Genomic DNA, 13,218 nt, shown 5'->3' with positions numbered 1-13,218 from the left:
AGTATTATTTGAAAAGGTAATATACCACGAGTAAAAGGAGTTCCTTCCAGGAATCAAAGTATAGTTCCACTTTAGAACATTTGATAATTTACAATAGAGAAGAAACACGGTCTTACAGTTCTCTTCTCCAAATACATATGGTAAAATTATTGTTCATAGTTTTAAAAATATGACTCCCCCAAAACAAAAACTCCTAAGAGTGGAACTAGTTCAGTAGCATAAACTGCTGTGGCAGGAGGTTGGCCAGAACCTCCTGAAAGTCAAGCAGCAATAATGGTTGTGTTCATGTTGGAAACAAGTGTATAAGTAAGTTGCCTTCCTGAATAAAGTCTCAAGTGATTCTGAAAATTACTCTAAAGATTGATTATTTAGGAAAGTAAATGACAATAGCCCAGGAGGGGACAAAAAAACAGAGGATTTGCCTAATCCTATTATATATTTAAGTCTTATCAAGCTAAAATAATTAGAATAATATGATGTTAGCCAGACGTATAAGGAGTCTAGAATACATGCAACTTGGCTTTTCAAGTTACTACAGAAAAGAGTTTTCAATAAATGGTGGGTTTTTGTTTTTTTTTTTTTTTTTAGGAGAACTGAGTGACTTGCTTTTTATTTCAAAAACAAATTCTACTTTAGTCAGATCTATATTTTCAGTATGGCATCCCAAAAGCTAGAAAAAAGAAGAAATGATAAATTATAAAAAGAAATGATAACACTCTATGACCAGGAGAAGTTTTCTGGAAAACTAACCGGGAAACTGCACATGTGATATATAGTGACTCCTTCCTCAGTCTTCAGCTTCATCCACTGGTATTCCAACTCTTCTTTCCCTCATCTCCCCTCTTTAATTAGCCTTCCTTTCTGTTCTTGTTGGGATATCAGCAGTTTTAATGAGACATGATTGGTGCTAAGTAAAATATCACTAGAAGGATTAATTCCACAACAGTTTGGAGGTCAATAACTGTAATATAATAACATTTATTGAAATAATAGTGAAGACCATTGGAAATCAGGAAAGGATGTTAGGAAGTAGCTTACAGCTGTAAACTTTGATACATAGAAATTAAGAGAGCACTGTCTGGGCTTTTTAAAAATATTTTTTAATTTTCATTTATTTATTATTTATTAATTATAATGTAGTCACTTTGTATCCTGGCTGTACTCCCCTCTCTCTTTTCCTCCCGGTCCCACTGTCTCTCCCTCTTCTCCCCGTATGCCCCTACACAAGTCCACTGATAGGGGAGGTCCTCCTTCCTTCTATCTGAACCTAGCCTATCGGGTATCATCAGGACTGGCTGCATCTTCTTCATCTGTGCCCTGGCAAAGCTACACCCTTTTGGGGGAGGTGATCAAAGAGCAGGCAACCGAGTTCATGTCAGAGACAGCGCCTTCTCCCCTTACTAGGGAACCTACTTGGAGATTGAGCTGCCTTTTGCTACATCTGAGCAGGGGCTCTAGGGTCTTCTCCATGCATGGTCCTTGCTTGGGGCATCAGTCTCTGTAGCTCCCCCTGGGCCCAGATTTTTTTTTGGCTCTGTTGGTCTCCCTGTGGAGAGAGGAAAAGAGGAAAGACCTGTCCCCTCCAGGTCTTTCTGTCTCCCCCTTCTTCCATAAGATTCCCTGCACTCTGCCCAAAGTTTGGCTTTGAGTCTCAGCATCTGCTTCAATACCCTGCTGGGTAGTCTTTCAGAGGCCCTCTGTGGTAGGGTTTTGTCCTGTTTCCTGTCTTCCCCTAGGCATATATCTGAAAGATGCTCAACCATACAACAAGGACATTTGCTCAACTATGTTCGTAGCAGCCTTAATCATAAGAGCCAGAATCTGGAAACAACCTAAATGTCCCTCAGCCAACTAATGAATACAGAAATCTTGGTACATTTACGCAATGGAATACTACTCAGCTACTAAAAACAAGGAAATTGTGAAATTTACAGGCAAATGGATGAAGCTAGAAAAGATCATCCTGAATGAGGGAACCCAGAAGCAGAAAGACACACATGGCATATACTCACTTATAAGTGGATATTAGCCATATAAAATAGGATAAACATACTAAAATCTATAGTGCTAAAGAAACTAAACCACAAGGTAGACTGTAGGGAAGATGCTTAATTAATCATTATTCAGAAGGGCAAATGCGATAGACATCGGAAGTGGAAGAAGACAAAAATAAATATTATTATTGAGAATGTCATACAGTGTATTTTGATCTTTCACTCCCAGTTTTTCCTTTAACATCTTCCAAATCCAAAATCACCTTCTCTCCCCACAAATTAATAAGCCATCAAATACAGTTTTTGCTTCCATTTGCTTCTGAGTGTGGGGTCCAGTGCTGCATGGTCAACTTAATAAGAACCCTAAAACTGACTCTCCCTCATTCAGACGTAGTTCCTCAGTCAGAGTGAGGCTCATGGAGCCCTTCTTACTCCATGTTATAGGCTGTTGACTGGATTGATGGTGTTCAGTCAGCCACAGCTGCTGTGATTTCATGAGGGAAGTGGTCCTGGCATGTCTAGTAGACTGTTTAGCCCCAATCTTCTCTGACCTCTGGCTCTTTCTGCAGCTCTTCTGTTGTGGTGCCTGAGCCTTGGGGAGGTGCTGTAATAGAAATGTTCTGTTTGTGTCTGAGCACCTCACTGTCTGTGCTTTGACGACTTGTGTCATTGCACAAAGAAACCCTGAGGTCTGAGAGCTGCAGTAATCTACAGGTGAAAAGGTAGTTATTAAGAGAGCATTTTTATCTATAAACATTTAGCAAAGTAATAATTGATTCATCTCTAGGTCCTGTGAGCCTGGGTTCTTGCCCAGATTTACAGTATTCGGTATAGGTTTTCTCTTGTTGAGGGGCCCTTAAATGCAATAAAAAAGCAGTTGGTTACCCTCATAATACATAATGTTCACGATACTGTTGCACCTATGGCCATCTCTTGCCACTCTGGTCATTACTGTAACTCACAGGATTCACACCTGGGTAGGACTGTTGATGATTTAACTGCCCCCAACCCCTGCCATCCTGCACAGTGCTTTCCAGAATCATAAGAGTTAGCCAACAAGAAGGAAGCTTCATAGTAGTACCCGTAATGGCTTAATCTCTGTGTACTGTGACCGGTGTGTGTGTGGAGCCTTCAGCAGTAGGGCTTATCATCAAGTTCTGGGACCACCAGGAGAATAGCCTGTATTGCTGTTTTTGTTTTGTTTTGTTTTAGTGGGGAGGAGTCAAAGGATGGCTTCTGGGACAGCTCTTAGCACCAGCTTCAAGAGAGGGAAACAACACATGGTACTGAGCCTTTTATTTGCCAACCTTTGGCTTCTAGAATGAGTGTAATCCCCTTTGTAGGGTTACTTCAATTAAACTCTTTTATATGGAGAAAAGTGTGTGTGTGTGTGTGTGTGTGTGTGTGTGTGTGTGTGTATGAAGTTGATTAAGTAGTAGGCTTTCATAGCACTTCTTCAGATATTCTTAACATTAGTTATCCTTCCTTCTCTGCCCTTTTCTGCCCTCCTCCTCATCCTTCTCCTTACATAGGCCTTCCTCCCCATTTCTCCTCCTTTCTTGTTCCATTTGTCTATGTTCTGCTATCCCCCTTCCTTAAGATCCTGGCTTTATTGAACTCTATTCTGATTTCTAACAGCCCTTAGCGTCTTCCCCTGAAAGTTAGTAAAAGGCTGATCTTTTTTAGATCTTTCTCTTATCTGACATTAACTAGAGTATTTTAGATGATTTGTTTTATAAATGAAAGTCTCTAAGATTGTAATGATTCCCAAAGAGGCATTAGGTCATAAAGGGGAGGGGAGTTAATTAGTACAGTAATCACACTAAAAATGTGGCTTTCCTTTGTTAATTTTGCATTTTTCCTCATAGTTTTATAGTGGTTTTACCTGCCAGTCTAAATGTCCTTTGCTCATTTACTTTTCCTCAGCAGCACATGCTTCCGGTTTTAATGACTCAACAAACATTAGCTCTTTGTTCCTTTTATCTCATATAAACAGTTACTGCTGTGATACTACATAACCATAAATAGTAGTTCTTCTTCCTCCTCCTCTTCCTCCTCTTCTTGCAGTCCCGTAAATACTTTCTTCAGCCGTAATACCACATCTTAACTATACCTTTTCTTCATTTGAATGTTTCAAGTATAGAAAATGATTTGAACAAATTAAACGTATAGGAATTTGTACTAGTAGTGAAAATGTGAATAGATACATGGTGCTCATTTCAAGATGAGTTCATCTTGTCTGTCGGTCAGACCCTATCTCATCTTCTTGAGATATGATTTTAGCTCAGAATCTGAAATTCTCTTTACCTGTAGTTGCTAGTCTGGAGACAGTAGTTGAATGACTACTGCAATCAATGCGGATTCTTGATCAATTTCCTCTTTTTAAGAAAAAGTAGTATGATCATATTAAATACAACTTAAAATCAGAAGAAGGAAAAATAACTTTTAATCTTAGCTAACAGGCTACTTGTTAGGATTTGGGTAGTTTTCAAATTCATTTCATGTAGTATGACTCCCCTCTACACACTGTACCTTTAGCATTGCCTCTCGTGTTATGTCCTTTATGATTACAACCTTTAGTGGCCACATACCAGTCTATTGTGTATTACTTATGATAAAGGTGTAGATGGCATGCTGTTTCTTTAAACACAACTCTTAAGGATCAACAGTTACTGTTTTCCTTTGATACTTTGAGATTGGAACTCACATAGCCTAAGGTTGACCTGAAACTCTATACAGCAAAGTAGCTCGTTATTCCTCTGCCCCTACTTTCCAGGTGCTGGAAATACAGGCTTGTACCACCTATACCCAGCTTGGGAAAAACAATAATTGTAATAAAATTATGCACAGCTTTTGACCTCATTGTTATAAAATTGGTACCTATCGTTTTTGAATATCATGTGAAACTTGAAGGAATTGGTTGTTACTTGAGATGGTAGAGAAAGATTTCATATTATTAGAAACAAACAGGATAATTACTTACTGTTGAAAAAAATATATATATATATTTTTTTTGCCACAAATCTTAATGTTAAAACTATATTCTCTTGTAGATCATGGAGCTTTGTGGTGCAACAAGGCTTGGTTATTTTGGAAGAAGTCAGTTCTACATTGCTTTGAAGCTTGTAGCTGTTGCCCAGTCTGGTTTCCCATTAAGAGTGGAAAGTATAAACACAGGTAAATATGCAGTACAGGAGTAACCGAATGATAGTATTCTCTTAATTAAAAATGAAGCCAAAGTCAATGTACTTAGGAGTATTTCTGATATTATAACGGCCTTTGTGACTTCAAAGTGTTGTGACTTATTATTAATGTGTGAAAATATTAGAAAAACATTCCAATCTGTTATGCTGAAGAGTATGCTAAACCTGCCAATGTGTGCCATGCTTTTTAAATTTAAATTTTACTTTTATTTGTGTATGAACGTTTGGCCTGCATGTAAGTCCATGCATCATGTGTGTGACTGGCGCCTGTGCAGGTCTGAAATGGTGTTGGGTCCCCTGGAACTGGAGTTGAGAATAGTTGTGAGCCACCGTGTAGGTGCTGGGAATTGAATCACAGTCCTCTGCTAGAGTAGCAAGTGTTCTTAACTGCCAAGCTATCTTCCAGCCTTCTCTGCCTTCCAGCTTCCTCCAAGATACATATTTGATAACAATGTTAAAATGAGTGTCTGTCAGAGTTCACTAAGACTTGGCCTAGAAAAAATTTAGGTAAATACTTTAATAAAGGTAAATGATAAATATTAACCTCCATTATATAGCTTATTTTATTTTTTCTACTTTTGTGTGTGTGTGTGTGTGTGTGTGCGCGCGCACGTATGTGTGTCCATATGTGTATGTGGTTGGTAATAGTAAATCTAAGGTCTTACCTATGCTAGTCAAGTGTTTTCTCTGTGAGCTATGAGCCTAGTTCTCATTTTGTTTTGAGACAATGTCTTACTAAGTTGCCCAGGGTGGCCTCGAACTCATTTTGTAGCTTAGGCTGGCCTTGAGTTTGCTGCTTTCTTGCCTCAACGTCACAAGTAGCTGAAATTATAGGACTAAGCCACCCAGCTTCTCTCTCTCTTTTTTTTTTTTAATTTATATTGCTGTGTTTTGTTTAGAAAATTTCGATTTTAATTTAGAAAGTATTAATAAGACTCTGGTTAGAGAGTTGGCAAGATGACTTATTAGCCACTAAAGGTTTTAAGCCACTGGGACCACATGGTAGAAGGAACGAACAGACTTCCACAAAGTGTCCTTTGACTTTGGTGCTCATGTGAATATAGATACACACACACTTACAGGGAGGGAGGGAAAGAGGGAGGAGAAAGAAAATAAACAAGTAAATGTTAAAAAAGAGCAAAACCAAGCCATTTCTGGTTAATAGAGATAATATTAAAGAGGTATTAGCAGACTCAAACTCTCATTTGCCCACCTTATAATGTTTGTCTCAGATAATTTTTTTTCTGTTATTAGAGGCTTGTTGATGTAAAAGAAAATAAACATTCTATAAAAAGAGATGCCTAAGTATGTTTTATATTTTCCATGGAGAAAGGGGAAAAGAGAAAGTATGAATTTCTGTTCTGTTCAGATACTTTAGTCAGTCTTGATGTGTAGCCTGGGCTGGCCTCAAACTCAGGACCTGGTTCTGTATGCTGAGATTTTAGGTGCTTTACCAAAAGGCCTGATGAAACAGATCTATTAGTAGCTTAGCTTCCTGTCATCTGGGAAGTTTTCACTATGGTCCTCTGGCTTACCACCTGTTACTTTGCTTGTATTGAAAACTTAAATTCTCAGAGAATTCTTTGGATTCTTCACATACACACTAGATATGCTTAGCAGTCTTATTCCTTCAGGTGGAGTTCTATAGAGAAGTAAAGAGCCATGTCAAGCTTGAGGGTCACACATCTTTAATCCTAGCACTTGGGAGGAAGAGGCAGGCAGATTTCTATGAGTTCAAGGCTTGCCTGGTCTACATAGCAAGGTCTCGGCTATCCAGGACTATATAGTGAGACCGTTTCTCAGTAAAAATAAAATAAAATGAAAAATGAGATGAGATGAAGGTAATTATGTTGGCCAAAGTACAATTTATGTTGAAAATGTAGTTGTATTGTTCTAAAGTATGAGTTATGGTGAGCTTTCAGACACACTGTAAGTTTTTATCCTCTATTCAAAATTTATGGAGAATATTGGCAGTAAAAGAGAAATAAGCCAGATTGAAATGGGTAGATAGAGTGCCATGTACTGGGCATGGTGGTGAGCACACAGGGAGTTTTCCTCTCAATTAAGCTGGTCTTACACTTCAATCTAGGCTATAACATCTTCCTTAAAACACCTAGTACAAGTAGAAGAGGCCTCAGTTCAGCAGTCTCAGAACCTCAGGTTGTTTGTAAGTAGGAACTTCGCAGGATTGATGCAATTATTACACATAATGCATGCACACACATACGCACACACAGTATACATTTAAGAGATGCCAGCCTGTAAAATCCATGCAAATATTCCAGATTTTTTTTGTAACTTTCTGAAATTTGAAACACACTTGTTCCCCAATATTTCAGGTAAGAAATACTGAACATGTAATCATTTTTGTGGTTAACAGTAAAGGATCTTCCTCTTCCACGATTTGTCGCGTCAAAGAATGAACAAGAGTCTCGCCATGCAGCCTCGTATTCCTCAGATTCTGAAAACCAGGGCTCTTATTCTGGTGTGATCCCCCCTCCTCCTGGCAGGGGCCAAGTTAAGAAGGGACCTGGAAGCCATGATGCGGTTCAGCCTCGTCCATCTGCAGATCAGCAGGTAGTTATATGCATGAAAATGTCAGCCAATGTCCTGAGAGAAGTTTACTTGCAAATACTTGTTGGTATTTGATAATTAAAATGAAATTCTTTAAAGAGCATTTTCTCCCTAGGACCCTGCATCTCCAGTAGTTTCACCTCAGCAGTCCCCACCAACTTCTCCACACACATGGAGGAAGCACAACCGCCATCCCAGCGGGGGAAACAGTGAGAGACCTCTTGCAGGACCAGGGCCATTCTGGTCTCCTTTTGGTGATGCACAATCAGGTATATAGAGATTCTTTAGAAATACCGTGTTTTTAACTTTGAAAATTAAAGGAAAATCATATTTCCCTAAGAATTATTCCCAAGTCATTGTTTCTTATGAATTAAGTTAAATGGAAACAGATTCAAGTATGAAATTTGTAGGTAGACACATAGCTTTGGATAGTAGCAGTTATATCTGTGATACTTAGGCAAAAACTTTATGGATGCCAGATACTCTGATGGTAAGATGAATAATTATTTCCTACGATACTGTATATGTAGAGCTTCTAGTACTCACAGGAAAGCATAACACAAAAAGCTTGAAATTCAATCTTTTTAATCAAGCAAAAAAGGTCTCCCTTTCTTTAAAATAAGAGATCAAAAGAAAACTATCTCAATGTATACATGATAGTTTATTGAAACCGTAAGTCAAACCTGTTAACTTCTTATCTTTTCAAACATGAGTCAGTGTGGTCATCCATTCTCCTTTTAGGCTCTTCTGCTGGCGATGCTGTGTGGTCTGGCCACTCCCCGCCTCCACCTCAAGAAAACTGGGTCAGTTTTGCAGATACTCCACCAACCAGTACTCTTTTAACCATGCATCCTGCTTCTGTCCAGGTGTGACATTTTATTGGAATTGCATTTTTATTTGCTTCATTCTAAATATCACTGCTATCATTGTTTTTATATTTTGCTGTTTCAGATTTTGCAAATGCCAGTTCACTTTTACTATAAACAAATTGAGAACTCTGCCTTGTGGTGTCTCTTTAAGTCTGTCACCCATGGGACGTCTCACTAAGTCTTAGACGATTTTCTTTCTGTTTCTAATTCCGTAGGAAAGTTTTAAAAGATTTCTACCTCTGGAAATATATTCGCTTGGCTTTCTTAGCACATTTTTTATAACTTTTCTGTTGCTTACATAAATGCTATCATTCTACATGTTGATATACTCACTGTGCAAAAACATATCCAATAACCTGATCATAACAATATGTTGTTTGTTGATAACTTCTTACCTTTTAAATATCCTCAAAAAAAGTAAATTTTCATGGAAAAGTAACCTAGCAATCATAGTCCATATAAGCATATAGATAGAAACTATACTGAGGAAAAAAAAATGTTTCATTGCAGGACCAGACAACAGTACGGACTGTAGCCTCAGCTACAACTGCCAATGAAATTCGTAGGCAATCCAGTAGTTATGATGATCCCTGGAAAATAACAGATGAACAAAGACAGTATTATGTAAATCAGTTTAAAACCATTCAACCTGATCTAAACGGATTTATTCCAGGTGAGTCGTTGAAAACAGAAGTTCTTCTAGATGGGCTCAGACAAGTCTCAATTTCATTATCTCACAGATATGTTTGGTCGATTTTAGATTTTAATTATTGCTCACAGTATGTATCTAACAGGATTTTATAGTCACTGGGAAATAAAACATGACATATTTTACATTATAATGTTACCTTTTCCCAGCCTAAGACTGTTCTTGGATCTATGTGTTCAGAATAACATTAAACAGAACTGTCTTAATATTTCAGGATCTGCAGCTAAAGAGTTTTTTACAAAATCAAAACTTCCTATTCTTGAACTTTCTCATATTTGGTAAGTGTGGTATATCACTAGTTGGTTCATGTGGGTTGTTTCAAAAGAATTTCTAGCACATTTTTAAACTTTCAGAACTTTAAAGCTAGGACTAGACTTGACCTCTTTAAAAGGTGCTGTTAGAGAACCCAGTGTAGCTGAGGACAGTGAGCATCTCTTTCTGGGAATGAAATAAATGGACTAGTTAGAGAAATTCCTGTGAACTAAAACTGAAGGTCTGTTGTCTTTCTTCTGTTGCTAGTGTACTGCATGGGGAAAGCTGCTGCTTTGCCTGTGTCAGTTTCTCCTGGTTTTCATCAAGTTAATGTCTAGGTAAAAGAGTAAGAACAATGCTTAGCTCTCATGGTGAACATAGACTAAGACTCTTGGGATAGCTGCCACATAATGGGAATTAGTCTTTGGAACACAAATTATAACCACAAATAACTTTTAAAAATGGAGTTATCACATAAACATTATTTCTACTTTGTATCATTATTCTTCTTTAAGGCCAGGCTTTGTAATCTCAGCTTTCAGGAGACAGAGATGGGAGTATTGTGAGTTTAATGTCAGCCAGGGCTGGATAGTGAAACTTTGTCTCAAAAAGTAAAACACATATACATGGTTTTGGCCACAGGGCAAAGGCTGTATTCTCCTAAACTTTAGCCAGTCAATTTTCTTAAAGTGTAAAACTTTTGAACTTTGATAATAACATAATTTTAAATAATTTCCATGTTTATTTTACATATGCTATTTGAACTAAACTCTTAATAAAATACATGGGAATTGAAGGTAATATTTTGATGACTTTAACTTTGGAGGATGTTTTTCCTGTCTTACTTTGAGAATGTCAGGCATGTAGGAATGTTGAAAGGATCATACCATAAGCACTCAGATATCTGTCGCGTTGATTCTTTGTTACAATTTTGATATATTTGCTTTGTTAGACCTCTTTGCACATATGGGATTTTAAAAAATTATATTTTAAACTTACTTGTGAGAGAAATATTTTGTCTTCTTTTTTGATACATGAGGGGCTCCAAAGCAATGTGGTGATAATGAGTTTGTCTTCCAGGGAACTCTCAGACTTTGACAAGGATGGCGCATTGACCCTGGATGAGTTTTGTGCTGCTTTTCATCTGGTGGTTGCTAGAAAAAATGGCTATGACTTACCAGAAAAGCTCCCTGAAAGCCTCATGCCCAAGCTGATTGATTTGGAAGATTCAGCAGGTGAGACTGGTAGCCATTGAGAGCTGGTTGTATGCTTTGATGAACATAGTATTTCATTTTGTAAAAGATTCAAGATGAATGATAAAATGAAGTTTAGTAGCTTAAACCTTTTTGTCAAGAGCGCAGATGTGGCCAAGCAAAGTAGTGCATACTTTTAATCCTCCTATCATAGCCTTGGTAGGTAAAGGCAGGCAGATCTCTGAGTTTGAGGCCAAACTGTTCTATGTATGCTTTCCAGACTGGTCAGGGCTTCATAGTGAGCCCCTGTTTCAAATAAATAAATAAATAAGCAAGCAAGCAAGCACAGATTTCCTGTCAGGCTATGATAGATAGACTGAATTTGGATTATTAGATATTCAACTTTAAAAGAGTACAGAGGGCTGGGCATGGTGTGTCCCACTTGGAATCCCAGCTCCTAGGAGGCTGAGAGGAAGATTGCTGCAAGTTCCTAGCCTAGGCTACAGTGTTAGACCCTGTCTCAAGGTAAAAGGAAAAAAGAAAACAGAAGAGCTTCCCTTTTTACCCATGGGGCCTGCAGTCAGGCTTGGAGAGATTTCATTGTTGCTTGTTATTCTACTGCTTCTAACTATATGGTGTACTGTCTAAAGCAGGTAATGATGTCCATTATAAGCATTTTCTATTTAATATTGAATTTTGAATTTGGTCTTAGAGAATACTATTATGTGTAATAATATGATCATATAATGAATAACAGTGTAGATGCCTATTTACTGGTAGCTTTCTTTAAAAAGAGAGACTGTAACTGTTGAACGTGCCTATGTTCTTAATTTTAAAGTGAATAACAGGTAATGGGCTGTTATATTCCCAATGAACCTGATTGTAAAGCTATTCATTCTGTTCAGTGCTCTTGTCCAAGTGTTCTTTCAGGAATGGTAATGAAAGGTCATACTTTAAAGGGGAAAGTGAAGGCTGAATTCAGCTCTTAATTAGCCATTTATCTATAAGATCACATTTGTTAACCTAAGATCATACATGGTCTGCCTTTCTCATCATTACCTAGGGAGTGGGAAGTTACCCAGAAGCAGTCACACACAAAACAGTCACTTTCCTCCAGACAACTGTTTCCTTGGGCAAATTCCAACTCAGTCTTTGCTGATTCCATAGGAATTTTAGAATTTTTTTTTTATGTGAAGAATGCTGTAGCTATTTTTCCTTTTTGTTTGTTTACTTGTTTGTTTTTAATTCAAAGTTTACTTTCCTTTAATTTATGTCTATTGCTTTTAGATCTAATAACAGATAATAATATTTTATCAGTAACAGCAATGATAATGCTAATAAGGCTGTGTGCTATTTACTAAGCACTTAATTCATGGATCAGTCAGGCTTTGTTTTGTGTGTACTTCTTAAAGCAGAGTAAGGATTTCAGATTGCTTTTGAGTTATGTGTAGACTTTTTCTTTTGCATAGTGAAGAGTTTTATAATGTCTTGAAACAGTCATCTCAGAGAGAGGTGGATTCTTGTAGTTGCTTTCCTGGGTTCAGACAAACACAGTTTTGTATTATTATACTGCCAGACATCTTTTTTCTTAATAATTAATTTATTCACTTTAAATCCCTAGTGGAGCTTCCCCTCCCTCCTCTCCTCCCAGTCCCTTCCTATTACCTCCCCTCCCCCTCTGTCTCCTTCCTTTCTCCTCAGAGAAGGGGAGACCTCCCATGGATGGCAACCCGCCTTGGCATATCAAGTTGTAGTAGGACTGGGCTCATCTTCTTTTGTTGAGGCTAGACAAGGCTGTCCTGTTAGGGGAAAGGGACCCAAAGGCAGGTGACAGCTCCTGCTCCTGTGTTAGAGGTCCCACAGGAGGACCATGCTGTACATGTGCTACATATGTGCATTCATGCTCTCTGCTTGGAGGTTCAGTCTCTGTGGGCCCCCGTGACCGAGTAGTTGATTCTGCAGGTTTGCTTATGGTGTCCTTGACCTCTTGGACTCCTTTAACCCTTCCTTCCCCTCTCCCACAAGATTCCCCAAGTTCCTCTTAATGTTTAGCTGTGGGTCTCTGCATCTGTTCCTATCAGCTGCCAGGTAAAGCCACTCAGATGACAGTTATGCTGCTCTCTTGCCTGCAAATATAACTGAATATTATGAATAGTGTCAGAGGTAGGCTCTCGCTCATGACATGGGACTCGAGTTGGGCCATCAGTTGGTTGGCTCCTTCTTTATCTCTGTACCTCTTAAAGGCACGAAAAACTGTGGGTTGAAGGTTTTGTGGCTAGGTTGGTAACCCCATCTTTCCTTTGGAATGTCTTTCCTGGTTATAGGAGGTGACGTTTTCATGTTCCATATCCTCTGTTGCTAAGAGTCTTAGCTAGGGTCACCTGCATCAATTCCTGGGATTTTTCATTGTCCTAGATTTCTAGC

General features: G+C 38.3%; 1 protein-coding gene across 6 annotated transcripts in view; it reads left to right on the top strand.

Moving 5' to 3' along the window:
* The window catches only part of Reps1 (RALBP1 associated Eps domain containing 1), a 78,273-nt gene that overhangs the window by 38,443 nt on the left and 26,612 nt on the right, over positions 1 to 13,218 (top strand). For 5 of the 6 annotated variants that reach the window (XM_021644516.2, XM_021644512.2, XM_021644515.2 and 2 more), the window contains exons 2-8: positions 5,048 to 5,171; positions 7,578 to 7,774; positions 7,887 to 8,040; positions 8,513 to 8,637; positions 9,151 to 9,313; positions 9,564 to 9,627; positions 10,682 to 10,836. In XM_021644516.2, coding sequence (XP_021500191.1) covers positions 5,048 to 5,171; positions 7,578 to 7,774; positions 7,887 to 8,040; positions 8,513 to 8,637; positions 9,151 to 9,313; positions 9,564 to 9,627; positions 10,682 to 10,836 — 982 coding nt within the window. The remainder of the gene's footprint in view (positions 1 to 5,047; positions 5,172 to 7,577; positions 7,775 to 7,886; positions 8,041 to 8,512; positions 8,638 to 9,150; positions 9,314 to 9,563; positions 9,628 to 10,681; positions 10,837 to 13,218) is intronic. The other variant, XM_021644514.2, reaches the window with a different exon arrangement.

This window comes from Meriones unguiculatus, chromosome 3 (genome assembly GCF_030254825.1).
Source record: "Meriones unguiculatus strain TT.TT164.6M chromosome 3, Bangor_MerUng_6.1, whole genome shotgun sequence".
Lineage (NCBI taxonomy): Eukaryota > Metazoa > Chordata > Mammalia > Rodentia > Muridae > Meriones > Meriones unguiculatus.
Note: the sequence above shows the minus strand (reverse complement) of the source record. Positions and strands in the feature narration are given on the sequence as shown.